Source organism: Vanacampus margaritifer, chromosome 6, assembly GCF_051991255.1.
Source record: "Vanacampus margaritifer isolate UIUO_Vmar chromosome 6, RoL_Vmar_1.0, whole genome shotgun sequence".
NCBI classification, from domain to species: Eukaryota; Metazoa; Chordata; class Actinopteri; order Syngnathiformes; family Syngnathidae; genus Vanacampus; species Vanacampus margaritifer.
In genome coordinates, this window is record NC_135437.1 from 14161063 (window position 1) to 14187453 (window position 26391).

At 39.7% G+C, this 26391-nt stretch overlaps 1 protein-coding gene across 3 annotated transcripts in view; it reads right to left on the reverse strand.

The window, feature by feature from the left end:
- LOC144053626 (PDZ domain-containing RING finger protein 4) overlaps positions 1–26391 on the reverse strand; it is a 63265-nt gene that overhangs the window by 5034 nt on the left and 31840 nt on the right. The window contains exons 2-7 of one of the 3 annotated variants that reach the window (XM_077568270.1): positions 19491–19744; positions 19123–19174; positions 16716–16818; positions 6827–6925; positions 2767–2829; positions 1199–1300 (exon numbers count right to left, since the gene is read on the reverse strand). In XM_077568270.1, the coding sequence (XP_077424396.1) occupies positions 1199–1300; positions 2767–2829; positions 6827–6925; positions 16716–16818; positions 19123–19174; positions 19491–19744 (673 nt within the window). Of the gene's footprint in view, positions 1–1198; positions 1301–2766; positions 2830–6826; positions 6926–8768; positions 8959–16715; positions 16819–19122; positions 19175–19490; positions 19745–26391 lie in introns of those variants that run through there. The other 2 variants (XM_077568269.1, XM_077568271.1) reach the window with 2 other exon arrangements.

Here is a 26391-nt window from a genome sequence, read left to right on the forward strand (position 1 = left end):
CAATAAAATGTACAATATTTTTTTTCTAATTATTCATACTCTTGTTAAAATAAAAGTGGGACGAAATACTAACCTAATAGAAATATGGTTGCATTTTTTAGTCATTGATACAGTAATTTCATAATTCATTTTTTTTTTAATTAAAAAATATGTACGATACTGTAAAAAAAACGAGTGTGACTGATTTGTGTTGGTCCTTTTTCCGTCACTACATGGCATAATTGCGTTTGTAAGACAATGGTGACGGCTCAGTGCATTTTTCTTTTCATATTAAGAGCTGACTAACTTGTGAAATTCTGCACATTTAAAAAAATGTAAAATACAACTTGATCCCAGTCCCCACAAAATAAATGCATTGCTATTCAATTTATTACTGCTAAATTGTGTTACAGTGACTCCTTTGCATAACGTGGAATGCTTTTATTTTGTTAAGTTCAATACGGATGCACATTGTAAAATGATGCAACATTACGGCTAACGAACCATAAAAGGTCAATGTGTTCTTTTCATATTTAGAGCTATCTAATTTTTAACATGAAGTAACTTGCGAACTTCTGCACATTTTTAAAATAGAAAAATACAACTTGATGCCAGTCCACCCAAATACCTGCATTATTACTGAATTGAATTACTGCTAAATTGTGTTATAGTGACCCCTTTTCAGGACGTTGAACACCTTTATTTTTAATGTTCTCAGATGCACATTGCAAAGTGACGCCCCTTTACTGCAAGCCGAAGCCACTCTGCTGCAAGCGAACCAAGAACACATCGATGTCTTACACTTTAACACTTACGAGCTATTTTTTGGAGTTGCTGAATAAAATGCGCCTCACATCTAAAGAGCAAGTGGTTTAGAGTCACTCCAATTGACAAAAAGACGTAGATTCGGATCTTGGCTCTCACAGGGGTTTGAGAGTGCCCATGGACTCTTGGAGAGCTGTAGTAACCTAGCTCGTTGCTAACGGCTAACCGAGTGCGTCCTGTCAAAGCAGGGAACTAGCGGTAGTGCTACACAGTTCAAATGGCTCCTCCACGCGAACATTCTGCCCCTTAAACATTGTGTGGGCGGTCGTTAATTGAGCGTAAAAAATAATATGTAGACTCGATTGACATGACTTGACGACAGCCAATTGGCTCTTGAGAACAAGCGCAATGGAAGGTAAATGGAAGGATGTCTGTATACGAGTTGCCTTCGAACCTGCATCTCGGGCCTGGCGACCAGCAGGACGATGCTGCGGCACTCTTCGTTGGAGAGCGCAGCCATGGCCTCCCCTCGGTCCTGCACATCCTGCCCATTAATCTGAAGATGACACCAAAAGCGGATTAGTGCGAGACAAAAGGTGTACGCAGGTGCATACGCACGCAAAAAGAGGTCAGCTCACATGCAATAAAAAGCCCCGAGCACTTATTATGAATGGGACGGTGCTACAGTGGGCAGACGGCGCGTACATACATCTCGCCGTACAATTAACTGGCCGCTGACAGCGAGCGTCCATCTTTTGGCCGGCCAGACTAATGGCGCTGTCATCGGCGGATAATGGCGGCGGTGTACACGTAAACAACCCCCGCAACACCCCCTTCTGGATAGCATCACTCAGCCAACACCACTGCACAATTAGAGACAACAGTTTGGGGCGCAAAGAAAGAAATACAGTATCCTTTAAATGTTACAAAATATTTTTGAGAAATTAAGTTGTGATATAAACAGACAAATACGGTCATCGAATTTTATATCATAATATGAGGGAATTTTTCAACAACGATGTCGTAATACGTAGAATGGGAATGACGTCAACATAGAGAAAAAAAAAGTTGGATGTGAAGTGTAGAATCAAATCTGAAAAGCTGTTAAGTCGCCATATGGCAGTGATAAAGTCCTAATATTTGGATGAAAAGGTGATTGTTACAAGTGTAATATGGATGACCAAAACTGCCAAAATTAAAAAAATAAATGAATAAAAGTGAAAATACAAATTATATAACAAATAATTCAATATATATATATATATATATATATATATATATATATATAAATGGAAATAAAACAACACAAATATATATAAATCCCTAAATAAATAAAAGTAAAAATAAATGCAAAAATAAAAAACAAGATTCAAAAATTAAAAATGAATGTCGAAATAAATACAAAAAAATACATATAAATAGAATGAAATATCAATAAAAAGCAAACAAACAAAAAAATATATATATAAAAAAAATTTTTTTAAATAAAAAATAAAAAAGGAGATCAATGATGACATGTCAAATTGAATGAACAATACTGAGCTCTCCATAGAAAAATAAATAAAAAATAAAATAAGAATGAAATATCAATCAATAAATGAAAACGTTTGCTCTCATTTATTTATTTTATGCTGCAGATGCTTTTTTCAAACGAGGGGGCGATCCTAAGTGTTTTAGCTGCCTCCAGGTGGTCAAAACAAGTCAGTGCATGTACACCCTGTGACTACTTTTGCAACGAAGCATTCCGCATGTGCGTCTCGCCTCTCTCCCACAGGAGGCACGAAGCTGCAACGAAGCTGCAGCGTAGCAGCCATCCAGAACCAAAAGGAAAAAAAAAAAACAGTTGGTGCTGAGTCTGTAAGTAAAACAGCCAGGGGGGCGATTCTCGCCTTTTAACAGTCACAGCGGGGGGAAAGATCCCCCTTTAATGTGTGGCCATTAAAAATGAATGCAGCTCTTCATGCTGGGGGGACAGCAGTTGAGTGTGATCAGGGTCTTTTTTTTCTTTTTTTTTTCCCATACCTGTAATATGCGGTCCCCCTCTCGGATGCGACCGTCTTTGGCGGCGATGCTGTTGGGACAGATCTGTGAAAGGAGAGGCAACAGGGTTAGGTCAGAACCCAGACCCAAGACCCGGGTGATCATCAATCAAACCTGACACGGCATGCACCTGCTGCAGCTAATGTGACACAACAACAAGGGGGCGGGACTTGTGTCAGTGTGGCAATTCTTTTTGTTATCTGTGAGGATGCTGTGGCGCTTCATCTTCATCACGCTCCTATACATAGCAACACTCGTTAAAGTGGGGAGGGGGCACCCGACACGACTGACACGGTTGGATTACAGGGAACAAAAGGAATTGAAGGTTGTGTTGTATTTAGTCGTGTGGGAGGGACAGCTAGAGTCAACGAAAACTAACTACAAGCAGTTTCGTCGTTGCTAAAATAAAGCCAACGTGAGCATCATTTTATAAAATAAAAAAAGGGTAAAAGACTCAATGTTACAAGAGCCGCAATGTCTCAAAATATATTCATAATAATTTGTATTTATTTATTTTTAAATATTTGTCGCGTTATATTAAGTCGAAAGACATTAATTAAAAGTCAACGTTAATTCATTTTTGCAGCCATTTTCACTGAAGCAACCCCCTTCGCTCCCGACTGTTTTACTGGATTTTGACTGATTTTGCAAGGCCCCCAGAATATTGTGTTCTATTGCTATAAAAACATGGAACCTACCAAAAGAATGATTAGAGTCTCTTCTTTCATCAGGAAAAAAAAAGGACATTTGTATGTTTTCGTTAGAATATAGCTTCATCATTATTCACAAACCTGTTTGAAAGAAAAGAAAAGAAAAAGCTTTTTTGCAACATGGCCCTGGTTAATCTCTTATACTCTGCTGCCACCTGCTGGCCGTTTTTTGTAATAACTACCATTGCTTTAAATAACCTCTTCAGTTCAGAGGCTGCATCAAAGCCTTCGGTATGCTCTAGCATAAAAAACATACAAAAAACGTATAAATACATTTTTGGGACCATGGCAATATTTAAAATAGAAAGTTTTTATACATTTTTGAAAGTAAATGAGTAAAGAACAAATGTGCAATGCTACAAGAAAATATATTGTTAAAATAGGTTAAAAAAAAAAGTTACGTTACTTTATGGGAACAAAGTCGTAATGTTACGCAAGAAAAATTGAAAAAAATGCTTCACAATGACCCCCCCCCCCCCCCCAAAAAAAACAAACAAACAACAAACCGGTGTAATACTACAAAAAAAACGGCGTAATATTCCAGGAAAAAGGTTGTATCGTCACCAAAAAATGTCCTAATGTTACAAGAATGTTTTTTGTAATGTTAGAGTTTTAAGTTTGGGAAATAAAGACGAAATGTTGTGAGAATAAAGTCAGAACATTACAAAAAAAAAAAATCACAAGCTGTGACAGATAAGCATCATGTGAGTACAGTTATATGATAAAAACGCAGTTATAATTTTACAATAATTAAGGTAGCATTCTGAGAAAAAAATAATAAAAATCTTCGATTAAAAAAAAGTCACGGTTACAATTTTTTTTTTTATAAACGAAAATGAACAAAACGTTACAAAAAAGTAACATTAAGAAAAATTAGGAGGAAAAACTCATACGGTCACAGGAATAAAGAGGCAATGCTATGCTATGCTACATATGATACGGATGTAATGTTTATGATAAACATTGACAATTAAGAAATTTGCAAAATTACCTGAAAAACTCGTTAGGATCGGTTAATAATGACAATTTCATGAGTATACAGTAATATAGAGAGAAAAAATGTAAAAAAGAATATAGTTGCAATGTTGGTAGTAAAGGTTAAGGAAAAAAAGATGCAATGTTAATTAAAGGAATAAAATTGTGAGATTAGGGCGATAAAGATGATACTTTGTAAAAAAAAAAAAAATCAGAATGTTACAAGAGTTGCAGTGTTAAGAAAATAAAACTAATATGAGAAACTTGACATTTTGACAAGAATTAAGTGACACTGTCACGCTAAAAGTTGTGTGACAATAAGTTTTAAAAATTACAGGAAGTTGTAATATTAGAATAAAGTGCATTTGTCATGAAAATTTGTGATCAATTTGTCGTGTTATGAGAAAGTCAGAATAAAGCTGTGATGTTATGCGAGTTGCAAAGTGACAATAAAAAAAAGGTTTTAAGGGAGCTGAAAATGACGTGTATTTGTTTAGGAGACAGAAGACGATTGCTCTAAACCTGTCCAAAAATAGTACGACATTAAATAAGATAGAAGATATAAAAGGTGAAAGTTGTAAAACTATCAGCAAAGTGTAGAATTAGAGCGACGCTGATGATTTCTTTTATAGATGGCTCTGCATCTCTTTGTGAATAAAAAACAAAACAAAATCATTTTAAGTGCAGCCTAAATTATTGTGCTGTGTGTGGACAACCTTAAGGGTGGAACTTCAGCATACCTTTAGATCAGCGGATAAATGATGAACTCGTTCTATTACTTTTTTGTTTTTGATGGATCTGAAGAAAGAGGCTAGAAGAACGGTAGAAACCAGAAATGAAATAAAACGGAAACGGCGGTTTGTTGATGAACTGTCTAGTACAACATTTTCATGTCAACATTTTCAGCTGTTGAGAAAAACAATGCTTTACAGAAATTCATGTTTCTTTCTAACCTGCCCAAGAACTACGTCAGACGACCTTCTATACACGGCGGGGCTGCGCTCAAAACCAACGAGGGCAGCACCTCCTCCTATAGACTGACATTCAACCGCTTCATCGAAATGCAGCGCACTCTTCCCAAACCAACTTTTTTCTCCCCCTCCTCTCCCAACAAACGCTGCCAGTAGCTGTCGAGCGCAGATTTATATTCCGCTCGGCTTTCAACTTCAAACGAATCCGAGACAAAAGTTAAGAGAAATGGAAGCAAGAGTACTGCAACGCGTGAAAGTCAGCTCGTGTCTTCATCTCGGCTAAAAGAGACTCAACGTTAGGTTGCCTTCATCGTTTGGATCGTTAAAATGGCGTTAAAATGATGTTGGATGAAATGTTTAAATTACCGTGACAACATTGATGCTAACTTTTAAAAGCCAGCTTATGGCATTTCACATTGAATGCTAGCATGAAGCTAGCACAACTTCGTCATTCTGTTGTTTGATGTGGAGCTGTCAAAATGAATCAATTAATTAACAAGTAATCGATTATCAAATTAATCGACAACTATTTTAAGAATCGCGTTACCTATACTGAACCCATTTTTCTTTTACAGAAAATTTTACAAATTAACATGCAAATCAAATTTAAAAAATTCATTAAAAAAAGTGAAAGTAAGTACAAATTAAGAGGAACAGATAATTTTTTCTAAACCTAAATATAGAACAAAACCAAATAAACGATGTATTTCAACTCAAGGTGTCAGTTTGTGGAACAATCTGGATTAGAAAACTAAATCATCTCAGTCCATTCAAGCTTAATTACTGGAAAAATATATATAGCACAAGGCAATGCTCTTGAATCATTTTGTTTGTAACCATAATAGCATTTTGACTGCTTAGTGTCATTTATTTTGTGTTGATTACTATTTTTTCATTTTTATTTAATTTTTATTATTGTTTTTACTTTGAAAACCAATGACCCAACTAGTAACATAGTAAACATCAAATACGAAGTACGAAATAACCACTAATCACTGGTTATTAAACAGGTTAAAAAAAAAAAGGCTTTTGTAATACACTTTAAAGCAAAATTAAAATGAATCTGATTAGTCGATTAATCTATTTAATCTATTTAATAATCGATAGATTAATCGGTTCTAAAATTATTCGATAGTGACAGCACTAGTTTGATGTTTAAATATTGAATATCTTCCAGACAGAAAATGGCCTCGTCCACATCTGGAAAATGGATCAGATGTTTGTTGATGCGATCTACTTTGTAAAATCGGATTTTACCCGTCCAAATATAACATACATGTATGACTCGTAAGTGTTACTAAGGTGGGTTTTGGACTCCTAAAGCAAATATTTCCAGGGTATGATTCCCACGTATTGTTATATTTTCACACTTTGTCATGTCCTCACCTCGCTGACGTAGATAGCAACGTCCTCTTCCTCGTCCGTCCTGTAGCACAGAGTCAGCCCCAGCTTTTCTTGGCTGCTGAGTCGGCACAATTCCACTTCCTGTGTGGAGGAGAGGGGAGAAAACATACAGTAACGCAAATGTTGCCCTAGGCGTTGTGCAGATGAAAGAAACTGCGGTTCTTCAGCGATTCTTTGAGGTTGAAGTTGTTCTATTACTTTAATAGCTCATTTCAGCAAATTATCAAGGCCTACGTGTGAAAGGAATCGGAAAAAGATGGAAATGCCATCGCAGTGCATCCGATGGATGAGACGACGAGTCCTAATGCTCACTTTGCTGCCGATTGCCTATTTGCATACGGTTTAATTAAGGTAACAGTAGTTGAAAACGGAGCTTAATGTCAGAGTAGAGCCTCAAATGAGAGACTGCCGGGATTTCATTCAAAGGAAAGCCGATGCTACTTGATCATCGATTCAACAAAGACGATCTATAATTGATGGAGAGCCGCTTGCGAGATGAAAAGTTGGACTATCAAAATTCATGTCAGTGCTTTTCATGCTATGTGAGTTGTGTCGGGCTGTTTGATTCAAACTCACTACACAAAAAACTTCCATACAAACAAAAGAGTTTCAATTCACTTGTCCACAACTTAGGAAGTGCAAACTAAACACATTCTAAAAACTTGATAGCAAATATCGTATTGAAGCAATGATATTTAAAAATTAAACCTTGGAACAACAAATTCAAAGTCCTACTGTTAAGTGTTAATCTGCCGTGTCTTGTCGCATTAGCATTAGCGATGGTAATGAATTGTGTGCAGTACTTAACAAAAACTTTCCTCATATCTATTCTATTTCAAATGTTTTTAATTACATCATTTCCATTTAAATTACTTCCTACTTGCACTAGTAAAAATGCTAATAGCAGTCTGTTACACACGTGAGGCGTTGTGTTCAGTCTGGATTTTGGCAAACATAGCAAACAGTTCTTCAAAAAGAGTCAACGTGCTTGAATTGAAGTTTACTGCAAAACTAACACACAAAATAAAGAGAATTAAATACATACATAGTTAACTAAACACGTACTTTGTTTTACAAAGACATACTGTAGCTTTGTACCTGCTACCTTAATGCTAATACATAACGTTAAACACAAATGGCGCAACATATACAGAAAGATTACTGTATATATTATATAAGAATGCTCATATATTACTTCTACTTTGTGAAAACGAGTTATATTACTGCAGCTTTGCTGTGACATTCTTATTGTATGTACCCTGTATTTATTTTTAAATATTTATTTTATAGTATTTTTGAATCATATTTGATAGTGTGCCAAAGGAGTGTTATATTTTGTGTGTGAAACTTATGCCATGTTTAATGAAAGTTTGTGTTTTCATTGAACACTTTTCACTTTTCAACTACTCAAACTTTTTTTATTTGTTTTTTTCCAAAATGGCAATTGAACGACATTGTCAAATATTAGTAATTATCAGCCAGTACTCAAATGTAAGTACTCTAATATTCTGTCTGAAATACGTGATATTGGAGCCTCCCTAGCAGTAAGCAGGGGGAAAAAATCTATACTATTCTTTACTTTTTCTTTAAAAACCTGACTCAATGAAGATCAAACGAAACGGCAAGTTTGATTCTTCTCGTACAAGCAGAAAATTCCGACTAACTTTGAACACACTGGAAGGCAAACTTCCCTCTGACTTTGTGGAGTGCGAACGCGTTTGATCATAAGAGACGTTCTCACGCGTGGGGAATTGAAATGTCACAGGAGATCAAGTGTTTTTCTTTCGAGTCGGCGCCAAATATAGACCATCAAACCATAAATATGATCAAATTATGCAAATGCAAGCAAGCGTACGTATGATATGCGGCGCACTAAATAATTCCTCGCCTCGTCCTGGTAGGCATCAACAAACTATTGACTTACATGAGCCACGCATCTGCATCGAGTCCTCATTCAAGTTTCAGGGCACAAAAGCAGGACACCCGTCTCCGAATCCCCTCCTTCCGGATGTCGCCATCCAATTTCTCTCCCCCCTCCGGTGTGTACACCGGCGGCCCCGCCTCCCAATGCGGCGACATATCAACAGCGTTGGAGGGAATCAAGTGTGAAATGGCCCTTTCCACCTGAGGTCTTCATTAGGGCAGAAACAAGGTGACGCTCGGCGGCCTGTCCGAGTGGAGAGCGGAATGACGGGGGGAAAAAAAAGAAAAAAAGAAGAAAAAAAAGAACGGAACGGTTGTTTTTATTTCTTCGTGACCATGTGTGTGTGTGTTCACATGTCACGTATGACAGGACTTGTCAGGGAAGGGGAAGTTTAATAGAGGTTGGATTAGATGAGGGGCAGACTGCCGGAGAGTCAACACCTGCTGCTTCTGGGTCCAAATGACACGGGAGAATTTTGTGGGATTTTAGTACAGAAAGTGATGCAGTGCAATTTGAAACCCAAACCCCAATTTGAAACCCTACTATAAAACCCCAACCTAAGTTTAAAACCCAAATTTGAAACCTTCACCTGAGTTTGAAACTCTTTACTTTAAAACCCTAACAGATTAAAACTCTAACCATAGTTTAAAGCCCTACTTTGAAACCCTAACCCTAATAAGAAACCCTACTTTGAAACACCAGCTATGGATTGAAAATCGTATTTTGAAACCCTAACCCTAGTATAAAACCCCAATTTGATACCTTGACCCGAGTTTGAAACCCTACTTTAAAATCCTAACAAATTAAAACTAACCTTAGTTAAAAAAAAAAAAAGTTTAAAACGCAACCCCTAATTACAAACTCTACTTTGAAACACAAACTCCAGTTTTAAAACCGTACTTTGAAACCCTAACACTAGTTTAAAGCCCTACATAAAAACCCTAACACTAATTTAAAAACCCTACTTTCAAACTCTAACCCCCCTTTGAAACCCTAGGCCTAGTTTAAAACCCTACTTTGGAACCATCACTCAAGTTTGAAGCTCTAATTTGAAACCCTAACCCAAGTGAAAAAAACAACATGAAACCCTAACATAATTAAAACCCTACCTTGAAACAATAACCATAGTTTGAAACACGTAATTTAAAACCCTAACCTCAGTGTGAAACCCCAAATCTAGTTTAAAACCCCACTTTGAAACCCTAACACTAGTTTAAAGCCCTACATAAAAACCCTAACATTAATTTAAAAACCCTATTTTGAAACCCCAACTCTAGTTTAAAACCCCACTTTGAAACCCTAACACTAGGGAAAATCTTTGAAAGCCCGGGTGCGGCGGATGGGAGTTTTCCTGTGTTGATTCAGCCCCTCAATCCCAGCCAGACGCCCCTTCCTCTTGCCCGTAAACACACAATCAGGATTCTGTGCTGTGGATTACCCACCCACCCATTAGCCCCGCCTTCTTCATGTGGTGCCCCCTCCCACCCATCCCTGCTCATGCCAAAGCAGGTAAGCACAGCTGCAATGAGTTTTGTTGAACACATTACCACCAGCGAAATGCTCAAGAACTTGTACCGCGTAATGTTGATACAATTTCCAACATATTGCACACATTTTTCACCACCCGTGAGCACACACCTTGAAACAAAATCAAACAAAGCTGCAATCTTTGACTGAATCTGCAGATGTGACAGCTTCAAAACTTGCTTGTAGAAGTGCGAAGACCAGACAAGAAAATGAACGTGTCATCTCAATGGCGCCATATGCTCAAAATGCTTCCAGGCACCGAGAGCCATTAGAAATATTATGCCGGCGCACCTCGTAACGCAGCGGAGGTGGTAATAGGAGCTCCAGAGACCGCGCGACACACCTTGCATGCTAATACCACGCGAGAAGGATGTTGAAATCGTCGGCAAGGTCCGCAGCCATCCGAGAATAACAAACACAAATTAGCTGTGAGCGGGCGCGACATCACACCTTTCTGCCTCATAGATTCAATTTATGTGTGAGAACAAACTACACCTTCTGTGTAAAAAAAATACTGTGAATGGCACGCTTTCAAGAAAATGTCACAAAGAATTGGGCTGAGAGGTCACAACGAGAAAAATACTGCAAAGAAGAAGTGTCAGGATACAACAACTTCAATTTATTTCTGTTTTCCAAAATTTATTTTTTAAGTTCCCGGTAGGAGATCAGCACACGGCACTGAGATAAGAGCTGACAGTAAATTAACGGCGGCGGCGGCGTGATGCGGCGCGAAAATGTTCGCTCCGCCATCAAGGCGCACTGTGGGCTGTCATCATAATGGCGCCTTTGATTAGCAGTAATTGAAAAAACAGCCACAAATGCACCGAGAATGAGAGGGAAGCCTGTCAACAAGCGCAAAGTTGTCATTTTCCTGCGGTGATCCGCCACAGTTGGCAAAAAAAACAAAAAACGTGGTCAGGCTCCTTTTTGCTGTCAGTCTCCAAAGGCAGCGGGTGATATCACAAACAAAACGTAACCAACATTAAATAGCGGGACTCATTAGGGTCTAATGCTTCTCATATAAGTGTAATAAACCAAAACAACCATCAATTATTGCTGTCGTTGATTGCCTCCAAGTGATTAATTACTAACAGCGGCTCGTCGTCACTCTACAATTTCAACATGAGGAAATAAGTGACTCATCGAGAGATCATTATCTAACAGTTATAGCTTATTAATAGGATTATAATGTAGAAGAGCATTACTATCATCCTACTTTTGGTATTTAACTCATCTGCTCCCAAAAACGTATAAAAACGTTCTATTTTAAATATTGCCATGGTCCCAAAAATATATTTGTACAATTTTTGTTTTTTTATGCTAAAGCATGCAGAAGGTTTTGATGCAGCCTCTGACCTGAAGAGGTCACCTAAAGCAATGGCAGTTATTACAAAACACGCCAGCAGGTGGCAGCAGAGTATAAGAGATCAACAAGTGCCATGTTATAAAAAACTATTTTCCCCAGTGTTTTAAACAGATTTGTGAATAATGATGAAACTTAACTATATTCTAATGCTAACTGCTGCATAACGGAAACAGATACAAACTTTTTATTCCTGATGAAAGAAGACACTCTAATCTTTCTTTTGGTAGGTTTCATGTTTTTATAGCAATAGAACACGATATTCTGTGGGCCTTGCAAAATCAGTCAAAATCCAGTAAAACAGCCAGGAGCAAAGGCGGTTGCTTCAGTGAAAATGGCTGGGAGTGAATGAGTTAAAGGGGAAGTCAAAAATTCTTGGCAATAATATGTTCTATGCAGCCCCACTAGTCTAAATATGGTATTCTGGTTAATATTGTGTTAGTGGAATATAAATTAAGCAGCATAATCCATCAGATTTTATCAATATCATAAAGCGGCTATTTTGCCAGTTGCTATTGACTGAAGATGACATCACAATTGCTCAGCAGACAAGGACCAATCACAGCTCACCTGTTTTCTGAAGCTGAGCTGTGATTGGTTGTTACCTGAGCAACTGTGATGTCATCTTCAGTCACCAGCAACTGGCAAAATGGCCGTCCCCTGGATTTTGCTTCTTATTCCACAAATGTAATATTAATCAGAATGTCATGTTTAGACCAGTGAGGTCACAACTAACATACTATTGTCAATAAATGTTTAAGGTTGACTTCCTCTTTAACTCCATTTGACGGTCATCAATGTTATGACGCGCTGTCGTTTGATGCCACCAACATACAAAAATTGACATTAGCCAGACAAAATCCACTGATAGTGCAGTGGTACAAACAATCTGTTCTTGAGTTTGGAATGCGATAAACAACACCGAAAACAGCAACAAAAGCCGCAGTGATAGCAAAGAACATTCCGACGCAACCTGTGTCCACTTTTAACAAGAACAAATGGATCTCGGATTGCAAGCAAACGACTTCAGCTAGCCGGGAATTGCACCGTGGACGTGCTGGAAAGGTGAATTGCTTTTCAATGGTTCCTCCGTGAAGTGGGGGCAAAACGTTCTCCTCTACTGACACCTCCAAGTAAAGTCATTTCAAGGAATGTCTTCCCTACGTCCAAGACAGACTCTCTCCATGAAAAGCATTGTGGCTGCAGACGTGCGCCGTCATGAGCTACAAAGCCCGCTGAGTGTAATAGGATTTGTAAATAGCAACGAGGGGTACACAAAGGCTTTAATACACTGTGTGATATTTGCTACCAACGTGACACGGTGATCTAAGCGGGTGCACAAATCTTTTTGCCATGTCTCAGTGGGTGGGAATCTTCAGAACTAATTCAAATGCAACAAATAAAAAGGGAAGTGAGGCGGGAACACGGCCGATGACAACATATAAAAGAATAAATACGTCAGCATTGTGTTCTTATCACCTTCAGTTAGTTTCAGCATATGGTGCCTCGGTTTACAACAGGAAATGAACTAGAATGGTTCCTTGACTCAAGATTTGCGTGGGTTCTGTGGCCAAGAAGATTTATCTCTGAAATGAGTTAAAATACCCCACAAAGTTGATTAAAAAAACAACAACGAAAAGACATGTACATATTACTGTACGTGCAGTAGTATTTGTGTATTGAATGTGTGCCTTTTAGGGGTGTGGCCTAGTAAGTGAGGAGGTGGAGTTGGGCTGGCCCAACAGCAGCTCCTTGCAAGTGTTTGCCTTTCAAAAGTAATCCAATGGATCTTGCGCCTCTCGCTGTCTCGCTTGCTGCAGGCTAGCTAGGAGTTAGCTGGAGACGCTTACACTGGAGTTAGCGCTGAATATTAATACAATGTCAGCGTAATTAGCTAGTAGTTTTTTGTGTGCTTTTTTTTTTTAACGTTGTTAAGCGATTGAGCTTGATATCAGAATGACGTTGTTTGGTGAGTTCAGTGGCTAAAGCGACAGTGCTACCAAGGTTAATACAAAAATGAGTGAAGTCAGCGGTCACGCCGTGAAACGCCATCGGGAACCACTTCAAAATAAAAGCAATCATTTGGAAATACTGTATTTTATTTTGAATTTGACCTCTGGCTGAATGTTCCATCATGGATAGCATGAACAATTGTTGCTGCTTTCAGCTTGACTAGTCTTGTTGAGGGTCTCTACACACCAGTGACATGCGGTCAGGATTGGCAAGGTAGGCACTGCCTACCCCAGGCTGAAATGAAAGTTGAAACAGTTTGGCTTCTTCTATTTATTGTAAATATTTCTTTCATTTCAGAAAGCCTACACTACGTATAGGTTTAAAAAGGACAACATTTGGTGATTTTCATACCTCAATTACAAATGACTCATTACTTCATCTGGCCTGCAGGCAAAAATGCTTAAAAAATTATCCTCCTGAAGGCACACCGCTACTGTGCTTTTCCCAGCCCTGTCCGCGTGATCAGTTTCCCAGTAGAAAAGTCCTTTACGCAAATAGGCAGATCACTACGTAGCCTTTTTAAAATAAAACTATTTTCACGCCTTTCTTTTGAGGGAAAATGTCAGCTTTTGAAGGATGGGAGCCCAACGCCTTAGCTACCGGATCTTCAGCAAAGTAAGGGACAAAGAATTATTCATACTTTTCACAAAGAATGGTGCAAAAGGAAAGATTGGCTTTGTGGATGTGCTTCGATTAACTGGCTGTTTCACTTAAAATAGTGTTTGGCATTGCTATTGCTAGCTTGATTTTGTGAGGAATTGGACTGTTTTACAGGGAGATATTCACTTTATTACATTCTTTCCGGGCGGGTTTGAAATTGTCCATTTTTCGTTGTGCGGCAAATGGGAGGCAGAGTGCACTGTAACGTTTACTGTGGCTGGCAGACTGCGCGCTGGCTGACGGTGGCCCAGAACTTTAGCTGAGTGGCAAGTGTTGAGCTGCCGCAGCGGAGGCGATGAGTACGAACCCCACTCGAAGAAGAAAAAAAAAAACGATTGCGGGAATTTTTATTTTTTTTACTTCAAAAGAGAGTAATATTTTTTGTTTTTTTATTTTCTACCTATACTGTACCCTACGCTAAGTTAAAATAGTTTGAATGTACGGCATTTTGTATCTGAGTATCAAGTATCTCGAGGTCAGGCTGAGTGTCCTCTTTTTTTGGAAATAAAAATATGGCCTCCCTAGGATACGTTGTACACTCGCCTGCCGACACAAATTTGTAATTGGTGTGTGCGTCTGCCTGCCTACCCAAACCTAGAGCTCATTGCACGTCACTGCTACACACGAAAGTTTCCTGGAAACGAGGTACTCAATTACACAAATTTGTAACATTAGACATTAAATATCATGTTGGAATGTAAGTACGCCTTTTTCGATAATATCTATGTACCCGGTAAACGTCTATAAAATGTTTAATTTGGGGGGGTATTTTTAGGATTCCGTGTATTGTAAGGTGGGACGATTTTGGATAATTTTATATGGAAAAAAATACAGTAGGCCTGCATTGTATTCACGGGATTTTTACAGTAACATGACAGCTAATTGTGAAGAAAGACCTTTCTGTCTTTCTGACGCACGATGAGTCCCTGATGTGTCAAACGGGCCGGCAAAGAGCTTCTTCTACATCTTGCCTCGATGAATAAGGAATCGCGATGGCAAATGATTCATGCTGTGTTCAATGTGGAATATCATCTGTCACTCCTAATCCCTCTCCCTCCCCACTCCAATCTGTCACCCTTACGATGCTTGGGGAGTCAATTAGTATTTGGACGCTTCCACCGCCTGGTAAACAAAATGGAAAACTGGCTGTTGAGGAAAATGTGCGCAGCCACAGTGTGTTTTCACACATAAACATGTTATTAGGGCAACTTCAGCAACTTGTTTATTTCACAGAAGGACATATAAAATGGAAATGTAATGTACATTTTAGTGACTAGTTAAAAAAATATTTGGAGAGAAATGTTGGATTTGATGTATTCTACAAATAAACAGCACCAGTCATCTAATAACTTAACATGAAGCACAATTTTTCTCTCATCTGTCCAAAACAAATTCTCCCATTGGGACTCTTCACTAAGCATTATGACAAATATAAGTCTTGTCACATCCAAGTTATTTCAGTGACCAGAACAAATTATTTTGTTCAACACAGAGGCTCCAGCTCTTATAGTGAGGCCTTCCTACCATCTTGCACTTTGGGAAAACCACACATTGTCATTGAAGACTGATGAAAATATAACTGCTATGACTCAGAATATCATTCTAGTTCATTGTTTGCCTGCTGTTGAAAGGGGACTAATAAACATAAGTAAACATAAGTAACTAGATGTATCAATGATTGTAATTAGGTAAAATAGCAAAGTGATTTCACCCCATTTTACATATTTGCAATTTGTAACGTTTATTGCATTGATGGACTTCTTCCTGTGTGAGTATGAAATGTCCGAATGCATTTGAATGCACCGCGCATCTCGCAAAAGAGGTCAATGTTTACATTCTAATTAGGGGCTAACTGCTAACACCGGAGACTTGTGCCGTATCATACAATGGCGGCGTAATTAAATAGCGGTTTCTCGGTGTCCTTAACTAGCGATCGAATATGATTTCGGGATGGCATCGAAAACCACGAAATACTGTGGACCGTAACGAGTCAAGTTAGAAGACACGCCACCATGCGCTTCGAAGGTCCATTTCAAAATAAAAGCCTACCAACCCTATCCGTTGCACTACTAATTAAAAATGTGCACTTGCGCCCAGCAAACGGATATATTTTTTTTAAAAATTTCCTTTAAACCAGCAAACACTGTTGACCACGTTTGTGGTAAATTGGTCGCAGTGTCGAGCCCTGCTGTCTGGTGTCATTTTCACCATCCATCCGGTGTAACACTGCGTGGCTGCACTCCTCTCCAGCACCCAACTGCTTTAATTAGAAATTTGAAGGAGCGGCGGCTACGATTTAGTAATGGCGGGGCACTGCCGCTGAACAGACCGGAAACGCTGATTACAGTATGCTGTCATTTGAAAAGATGAATTGAAATCGTTACCTCATATTCCAACTCTTCCATCCTGTCTCCGTCGACCGGAAGTGGCGAGAGGTAGTCTGTGCCTTCGTAGTAATCCTGCTCCATGGTGTGAAGGGAGTGACAGCTGTCGGGGGAGGCAGGCAAACACAAAGAGGCGGACGTAAGTTGCATCCTCTGGCTCATTTTCTCTCAAAGCCCTTCAACGGCGCCGAGTGACAGGATTTCCTGTCGCCTTTGTCTCTGCAATATGGCGAAGAAAGACGCCGTCGAGGGCTTTCACTGCGGCTTGAGTGTGTGCGATAAAAGTAAAGCCGCTCGCTAATAACAGCTCATTGCCGTGATTTGCCTGCTGCAATTTAATTGACTGACAACCCCCCGCCCCCTCGCACACACTTATTGTGCAGCCTATTATCATGCCATCAATTACTGAGTGGCAGCATCAGGACCACACAAGATAACAAAAAACTCTGAAAGCACACTTAAGCAGGCTACAAGCAACATGGCTGAAAACAATCGGGCAGCATTTGGAAATGTTAAAAGTTGCAGTATGTTGCTTCTGGTGCCCCCTAGGCTAGAATTCAGCATTACAACAACAGTTGTCGCTTTGATATGACTTAGGCTATTCCTAGCCCCCCATCAACCCACCATATTTTGATTCTGAAGGACAACCAGGTATCAATCAGTATGGGGCTGATGCCGGCCTTATTTTAGGGTATTGTTCATGTTTAGGCCCTGAAAAATGCGATTAATCAGGATAATAATAATAATAAGGATAAGGATAAGGATAAGGATAAGGATAAGGATAAGGATAAGGATAAGGATAAGGATAATGATAATGATAATGATAATAATAATAATAATAAGAAGAAGAAGAAGAAGAAGCAGCAGAAGAAGAAGAAGAAGAAGAATTGCTCGGGTCCTAACTAGAGCTGCGAGCAGTTATGAAGGGCCCTCGCAGGCCCTAATATTTGTGGAGGGTGCTTATACTATCCACCGATCTATAAGGGAAACAAAATTCGACATTGAGTAAGTCCTCCTTGGCAGTAGTTGGCGCTACACTGCGGCAGTTTGACACAATGGTGAATCTGCTCAAGAAGGTTAATTGAATGGTGATCAAAGATTAATTTAAAACTAGAAAAATTCCCGCGGAAATTTTGAATGGGACTGCTGACTCTTGCAAGGTGGAAACACGCATGTACTGTACTGTATGTAGTACTTGTAGCAATAGTAGTAGTGGTATAGTAGTAGCACTTGTAGCACTTGTAAAATTAAATGTCTTGTGGCCATATTTGTGGTATATTTACAGTTTTAACTACGACTATAGGCAATTATTTACTTTTTTGCCTGCAGAGGAACATCAAATGCTCAAATTTTTTTCGCTACTCGAATTGCAGGCTCATCGTATCGTATTGTATGTGCGCTTCAGCAGCGCCATGTCATGGTCTGATTACGGAGCAGCAGGAACCAGACTAGGATTTGTCACAATGCCTCCACTTTAGAAACATAAGTACCTCTGGCAGCAGCTGCAAGGAACATAATCACGCGTGACACAACATTTGTCATATCTATCAAATCGGCGCTATATTGAATTGTGCACCTGATCGCAGAGATGAAGAGGAGGAAAATGGGAGTTTTATGGGGCGCATTGATTACATTTGGGCTCGGGGCCGCGGGCTACGAGTTGCCCGATCCAATGTGATGTCCAATTTTTTGTTTGTTTGGTTGTTTTTTTATGAGCCCATTTGCTTTAATCACGTTGTAAACCTTGGATGAGTGTAAATGGGCCTTCTTGCTATATAATTGCCAACAAGGTCCTGTGGGGGATTTTCTATTTGTGCAATAAATTACGTGTCACCAATCAGTGTGGTGCAAATGAATTAATAGTGTCTGTAATAAAAAATAAAATAATGAAAATCAAGAAAAAAGTAAAGAAGAAACAAAAGAAAGTTCCTGTTGTTCCAGTCCCATGAGGTGAAAACTACTTTTGAAAATATGCTTAATTCTTCCTGTTTGTTACTTTGTGATGTGCAGAACAGAAAATCAAAGTGACACCAGGGGAATTAACGACTCCTGTTTCTTTTGTAGTTTTTCAAGGAAAACCCCTTGTTGATACTCTATTTGATTTCAATGTCAATAATGGTGTCATTAAATTTGGTGATAACACATCACTACTTCTCTGTGCGGTGTAGGATGATAAAACAAGATTGGGGATGTGCAAAAAGTTAATAAGGAAGAAGACAAAACAACCAACAACAATCAACCCTGGAGAACCCACGGGGTCAAATTTGGCCCGTATAAATTCTGCTACTCAAATAACAAATACCTTTTTTTTTTTTTTTTTTTTTTTACAAATTTAACTTAACAAAAGTCCAGAGTGCCACTTCTGACCCCTGCATGGGGACATCTAGTGGATGAATATTGCACTTACATGAGCCAGAGTGGTGGTGACAAGATGGCTGGCAACATGCTGTTTTGTTGAGCTGGAAATCAATCCAAACAAAACCATCTTGTCAGCAAACCATCAGATGGTAAAATTGTGTTTTTTTTGTTAATCTATTTCATATCATGTTGCAGAATGCCTAGGAATATGTTTTATATATATATTTTGATAAATTAGCAACTCTGAGCTAGTTAAAAAAAAAAGGGTTAAAATTGAAAAAACATATATTTTGGTGTTCAGTGAACTTATAGCAGTCATTTAATGTATAATTCATAATTTTCCAAAGAAGAAAAGGGTTCTTGAGTTCTCCAGGGTTAAGCAACAATTAACGTGAGCATGTAACAACGTGAGCCCACCTGTCGCTGAGCAAGAAGGGACAGACGTCAGGCACGGGTGGCGTCGTAGGCCGCAGCTTTGCCAGCGCCACGATGTGTTCGAAGGTGATGTCGGTCTGAGTGCACACATCCACCACACGGATTTCCTGAGGCGGGCCATGAGGTCGGCCGCTGGGGGTCCGCCGGATGACTTGAACCACGACGGGATCCTTGGCCGGAAGGAAGCTCTCCAACGTCTCCTCATGGCTGGACTTGGACAGCTCTCTGCCATTGACCTGAAGAGAAAAGGAGGAGGATAATAAATATATATGCTTATATATACACGATATGTGATTATTTATAGAAATACAAGAAATTACAAGGCATGCAAAAACCAGTTTGACACTACAACACTATCAAGACATTCAAAAGCCTCACGCTCATCAATCCGTCTTCCTTAAATCCCTCCAATCTCCAAGAAAGGAGACGAATTTTCCGGCAGACTGAAGACTATTTGCGCTACAGCTGGCACGGCTGAAGAAAATCATCGCTTCATTTAGCTGCGATCATTTCTCCGGAAAAGACTCCGTGTGAGTCTCTGCGTGCAGCACCTCAAAGATATGAAAGTGGTTATGATCATTTCGGTAAACCGTAGAGATGCATAATCACACTTTATGTATTTTAATTAGGCCTGCTTGCACTGCTCAAGTCAAGTTAGTTGGAAAGTCCAAATAAAATGTTCATATTACTGTCTCCAGCACCAGCTCACCACAGCAAGTGAGCAGAAGCAGTATATAAAATAATTACCTGGCTGTTCAGTCAGTGAGTGTTGCCCTGAAAAACTCCCCCAGACAAATCACATGCAACTCCCTCAGCTCTTGTGCTCCGGCCGTGACCTTTATTTGTAGTGATGCTGCATTAATCACCTGAGCAGCAGATAAACTGGGTCACACACTCCAGCAATGTGGAGCAACAACACGCCCGCATCTTTCATTAGGGTTCGTTTTCAGCCACTCAGCATTTATTAAGAATGCAATACGTACATCATGCGCTACATTTTAAGTAAAACGAGGCGCTATCATAATTGGCTGATACAGTACACCCCCCCCCCTCCTCCACCACCACCACACACACACTCCTTCATCCCCACTCTCCTGCTTACTGTTGGCCTGCGGCCTAATCCTGGAACTTTGCGGGGGAACCTGGCAACAAAGGCGCAGACAAATGAGGCGGCCGATGGTGTATGACAGTCCTGCAGAAAAATGATCCCATTGCCCAGCTCCCCCCGCACTGGAGAGCCCGGCCGGCCCCTGTGCTTCAGCTCCTTGCTAGCCCCACATCCTTAAACTCGACATCAGGTGCGCCTCTTACTTTTTTTTCTAATCCTCTATACCCTTGCGAGCCAGATGGAACAATAATCCTCAATCAACACATGAATAATAAGTGGCTTTAGGTAGTGCAGGAGGCAGTCTGATGGTGGATTTTAGTTGAGTTAACAGACGCTCATGCACAGATTCTCAATAGGGTTGAAGTCATGGTATGATTTTCTTCAATTTATACCCATAGCAGCAAAAACTAACAGTATCGGCTGGAAATACTTATTTTGTCACCTTCAGGAAACCTAAAGCAGTCATTACCTACAAATAACCTTTGGGAAATCACATAACTGGTTAGAATAGAAGAAAGAAATAATATATGTTTGTCAATCTCATCTGTGACATACAGTTACAGGCAGAACAATTAAAACTTGGTAAATGCACTTCCGCTAGAAGCTACAAGTAACTCCAGACAAAAAAAAGAAAAAAAATTCTTGAACACTATTGTGATTTCTATTCCTTTCATAAGACATTGGCCATTTTAGTATTTTTCAGAGCATAATTTTTTCAATAATCAACAAATACTACACGTGTTTGTTTTTTTAATCAGTGGAACAGTTAATTAGGCTCAACTAGAAAACTAGTAAACCTGTCTGAGAATTATTTCAGTGATCCAAACAGAGAGCAAAAATGATGATAAAGTGGCCCAGAAAAACATTTTATATTTCACTTAAATCCTTTATGAGTCAGACAACTAGCATTTTATAAACCTTTCTAAGTAGTGGTGTTAATTACACATTCATTTTCAATCCATTGCTAGACAGGAACCGAGCCGCAAAAACAGGGGAACACTATTGTGAGCTGATGTATGTTGTACCTTTAGTTTTTTTTTTCAAGAAAGGCAACACAAAATCCATCTCAGTGGACATCATTTCACAGCCTGCATCAAAGCATTAACTCTGCATGTGTGTTTTGCTTCTCCTTTTGGATTTTTTGTGGCCCTTTTCTAAAAGGATGACAGCGGTAAAAGAAGAATAAAAATATCCAGCAGAGTGTAAAGACTTACATTCTGAGCAGAGAAGACTCGAGTGGTGTACTTCGTCTAGCGTTGGCGAGTGTTTCAGTGTTGGCTTTGTTAGTTTTAGTTTGTGTTCCCATTCTTATTGGTTTGGAACAACTCGGACAGGCAGACTTTTATGAACAATTACTATCATATGTCACTGACTAGTATTGTGTGTTTGACTGTACTTTATTTGTTTGTGATCTTTTAGCTTTTGCGCTAATGCTAACCACTCAAATGTGTTACATTATTTCACCACCTATTAGTAGTTTGTAATCTATTTGTGTTTTTGTATTGAAAGAAATTCAAGCACCAACGCCCTGTCTTAATAGGAATTGATCTCAAGGAGAGCTGGAAAAAAAAATCGGCTAACTCGGTTTAGTCAAGCACAATAATTTCTGACTCAAAACTTTAATGAAGCATTTTAAAACTGTAGTTTAGGCACCCGGAAGCAGTATTTGGCTACTTTTGTGTTTCCACAGAGACATTTGTTGCTGACGGGCCATTTCTGACTTCCTCAAATATATAAAAAAGGCATCTTTAAACTAAAAAAGGACAAAAAGTTTCATGGAAGTACAGCAAAGGAAAGCTAACGCAGCACGGTGTGACAAGTGACAAGACGGCCAGTTGTTCAGCGGACGCCCGCTGCTAGAGGTAAACAACTCAATTTTAGTGTTTTGAAAATTTTAAGCATTAAAGAAATGTAATCCTCGTCACAGTACGTCACATCATTACTTTACGGGAGCCAAGTGTCTTCCACTAAATTTTTCTGACCTGTTAAACTTCACGTCTCAATCCATGTTAAATAGGGTGACCAAACGTCCGTTTTTGTCCAGACATGTCCTCCTTCTGGCGGCAAAAAAATGATCTGGGCAGATTTTCAAATTCCCTGTGAAATGTCCAGATTTTGTGTCTACGCTGGCCGTTTCACTCCAAGAGCACTCTTTCACTCAACAGCAGATTTAGCGCATGTGTGACCTGCATTCAACCCAGCATTAGCAACTGCGTCTCTATACTCGCTGTCATTTGTCAAATTATCTGCAAATCAAATCCCGCCGTGGCACACGCCCATTTCCGTATTTTACGCAAGCCAGGCTAGAGGCGCACGCCTGTCAACCAAAGTCATAAAAAATATAGTATAAAAAATAAATTTAATAATGTTTTACAACAACGCTAAACTATATTTTCAATTTAAAAGGTACTTGGAGATTGATTTGTAATGATCGTGGCTCGTGTGTTCCCATTCACTTGAATGCGGCTGAAAAAGAGTTAAGCAGGAATGACGTCGCGGCCAGACCTACAAAATGCTGAAACAAAAATGTATGTTTGTTTACGGACAACCTCAAGAAGAAATATACACGTTCCCCCGTTCTGGTCGGGATTCATTCGAAGCAAAATGTTTGGTGTGCAAAGCTGGCACGGATGTCTCCATCGCCAACAAAAGGGGCCGGCAATTTGGACCACCCTATAAGTTCAAGTACCCGGTAAAAAAAAAAAAAAAAAAAGCCGCTGTTGTGGAAAGCTCTTCAGGTAAAATAGTGGACTATTTTGTCAATGCAAAAATTGATGTTAAAGTTACTGCTGCAGGGACGGAGAGCCTTTACACTTCACAATCAAGGCACTCTGAACTACTTAAAATTGCAGAGTTCTTTTTGCTATTTCTCCACATAATGCTAATGTAGAGAGAATATTTTCACAGATGCAAAGCCAGTGGACAAAGTTGACAAAATTGTCTGTGGAGACTCACTGAAGGGACTTCTGTTTACTTAGTACAATTTCTAGCACGTCATGCGAAGAGTTTCATTTACACTTGACATGAAATGAAAGACTGCTACAAAAGCTTGGATCATCTGAAAAAGAAGTGTCAGACAGGAGTAAATGTCTTGGGAGAAGACATTATTATTAATATTTGTAAAGTTTTGTTTTGACTTTAAGCACTTTATAGCTTAATTTGTTGTTTATGACTTTGGCAATAATGGCAGTTAAACTGTTGGTGGCTAATACTGTGATTTGCATGTATCCATTTTTGAGCCACATTTAAAATGTGCTACGGCACTCCATCTTGGAGTCCTCTTTTTTGACAACTACAATCAGGTCTTCTCCAGCTAACTTAGCTTAGCATAGCTGGGAGACCTTTGTCTCTTATCAACACATTTCATTTGAAATGAGCTCAAATGAAATTTGACTTTAGGGATTATAGTTTTTGGTGTATTTAAAGTTTAAACTGGTAAGAGACAATTGTACTACTCGCAGGTTTTTGCTATTCATGCCAGGGCGCAATCCTTATTACTGTACTACACATTTAACGTGTCTCACCCCCTTCTTACATTCCTAAACTCATGCGGGCAATAAAGCAGCTGTTTTGTTGATCGAGTGCAGATGCTTAATGGCTTGAAGTATTCCACATGTGGAGTCAACGTATCCAATCAGTCCGGAACCTAACAATTATTCATGAGAAGTCATTTGGCAGCACGGGCGAGCCAGCAGAGGATCAGGCGGCTGAATGAAGTAGCGAGGCCAAGACGCATCTGCCGGCTGTTTGCACAAGAATATTCGGCAGCTGTAGCCTGGAGCGGGTTTACCGCTCAAGGCGGCCCCCCCAAAAGACAACTGGAAGCTACGCCAAGGCAAATGTAAGAGAGTAACTTTAGCTTAGTAGAGGAATCCCCTTTCTGAAGACAGTTGTTTACTTTTGGCAAACATCACATCACCGAAAGACGTTCATGTGGAAAAGTTGCCATTTTCGTGGCTACGGTATTCACCTTTGTGCTTGTTTTATGATTTATCCTGCTGGTTTGACTTCAGCCAGTGCTTTGCCATTATGATTACCTGTCCAAATTTGATCATTTACCCCACTTCCGATTAAAGTCGGAAAACGCCAAATTATCGGATGTTTCTAACGGATTATTTTGAGTGATAATCCTGTGTTGTGGGGTGTGTTAAAGAGTGATCATAAACCTATTTAATAATTCCACTCATAAACCCTCGCGTGATTAATTGACATAGTTGGGCCCAGGGTTCTAACAGTTTTGATGAACACTATGACTTTACTGTATGTTTGAGTACTTAATGTAAAAAATATTGAGAACAGTTAAAGATTTTATTGTGACAATGATGATTATTTATATTTCATGACGTACTATGGATCAGTGATAAGAATGGTACATTCGTCTAACTTGAGCGTAGGCGAGGGTTCAGTTCCCACTCAGTGATGGGGTGAAATAGAGTGGAAGGGTTGCCTGTCTTTGTATGTGGCCTGTGACCGACTGACCACCAGTCCAGGCTATCGTCCTCCCTTCTCCTGGAGTCAACTGGGCTAGGCTAGACTACAGTTTGTTGGATAAGAAGTACGGAACCTAGACGGATGGATGGACTTGCCATGGATGTAACAGATTGTGTCCGACTATCCAAGAATAACTCCTCATCAGAGACTGAGGGCAGAATGAAGTGACAGAGGCAGTAAAATGGCTCCAGTTCATCTCTCAAGATGTCAACATAAGCCACGCCGGACGCCGCTCCGGCCCTGTTTCCTTGTCAAGATGCTCCAACACAGCCGTCAGCTGGCGAAGGATCACTGATAGAAGTGATTGATGGACTCATTCTGCGTGGCAGCCCCGGGCACAAGACTCAGCGAGTCCATTAGCTTTTAACGCTTCCGAATTAACTGCATATTTTACTTTACGGCTTTGAATACTAATTAATTGTTTTCAATTCCAAGGTGCAGGAGAATGCAGACTAGTCCCCAACTGGAACGAATGAAGCAAGGTTATCGTTACTCACAAGCAAAGGAGGCTACAGTAAAAAGAGCATCCCGGGCTTCATTTCAGCCAACTAGCGTGACCTTGACTTTGCCTCTTAGTATCTTTACTCGCAATAAATCCACATTACACTCAACGCGCATCCCCCTCAAGCTTCCGTGCGCCGGCACCTGCTGTGCGAGTGGCGGCCTGCCGAGTGCTAAGTGAACGCAAGCAGATGGAGGAAGTCTAACATGTAGGTCACCCGGCCTCGGGAGTGTGGCGCTACAAGCAGCGATTACACGCCAGCTCTTCCTCTTTTTAGGAGGAAGAGGAGGAAAATAAAGGACTAACATGACCCCTCGGCGTAGCGGTTCACTCAGCTGTGCTGAGTCCTCACATGAAGACAGGCAATGAGGAACAGCGGCAGATGAAGAGGTGAAATGCTAATACTATGAACGGATATATCATATGTAACTTTTGTCGTGTTGCTGTTATGTAGGTTTTCAGCTGTCTTTTGACTCATTCCGACACGGTTTCATTCACTAAATGTGTCTGGAAGAGAAACACAGTAATGACTGTGCCACCAACGCTTGAGTGTTAGGCTGTCACACAACGGAATTTTGCATCCTTACGAGCTTACCATCAAACCCCTGTGAGGTTGCAGATGTTTTTGTTTAGCTACGCTTCATTTGTTTCTGTATTTGGAGGCATTTCATTTGGGAAATGGCAGCATATAGATAAGAGCCAATGAGAGGATGGAGATAAATTTGCACAAAAGCAAAACCAGGGAGACATTCATATGGTGTGCGCCTTAAATCTCCCGGGAA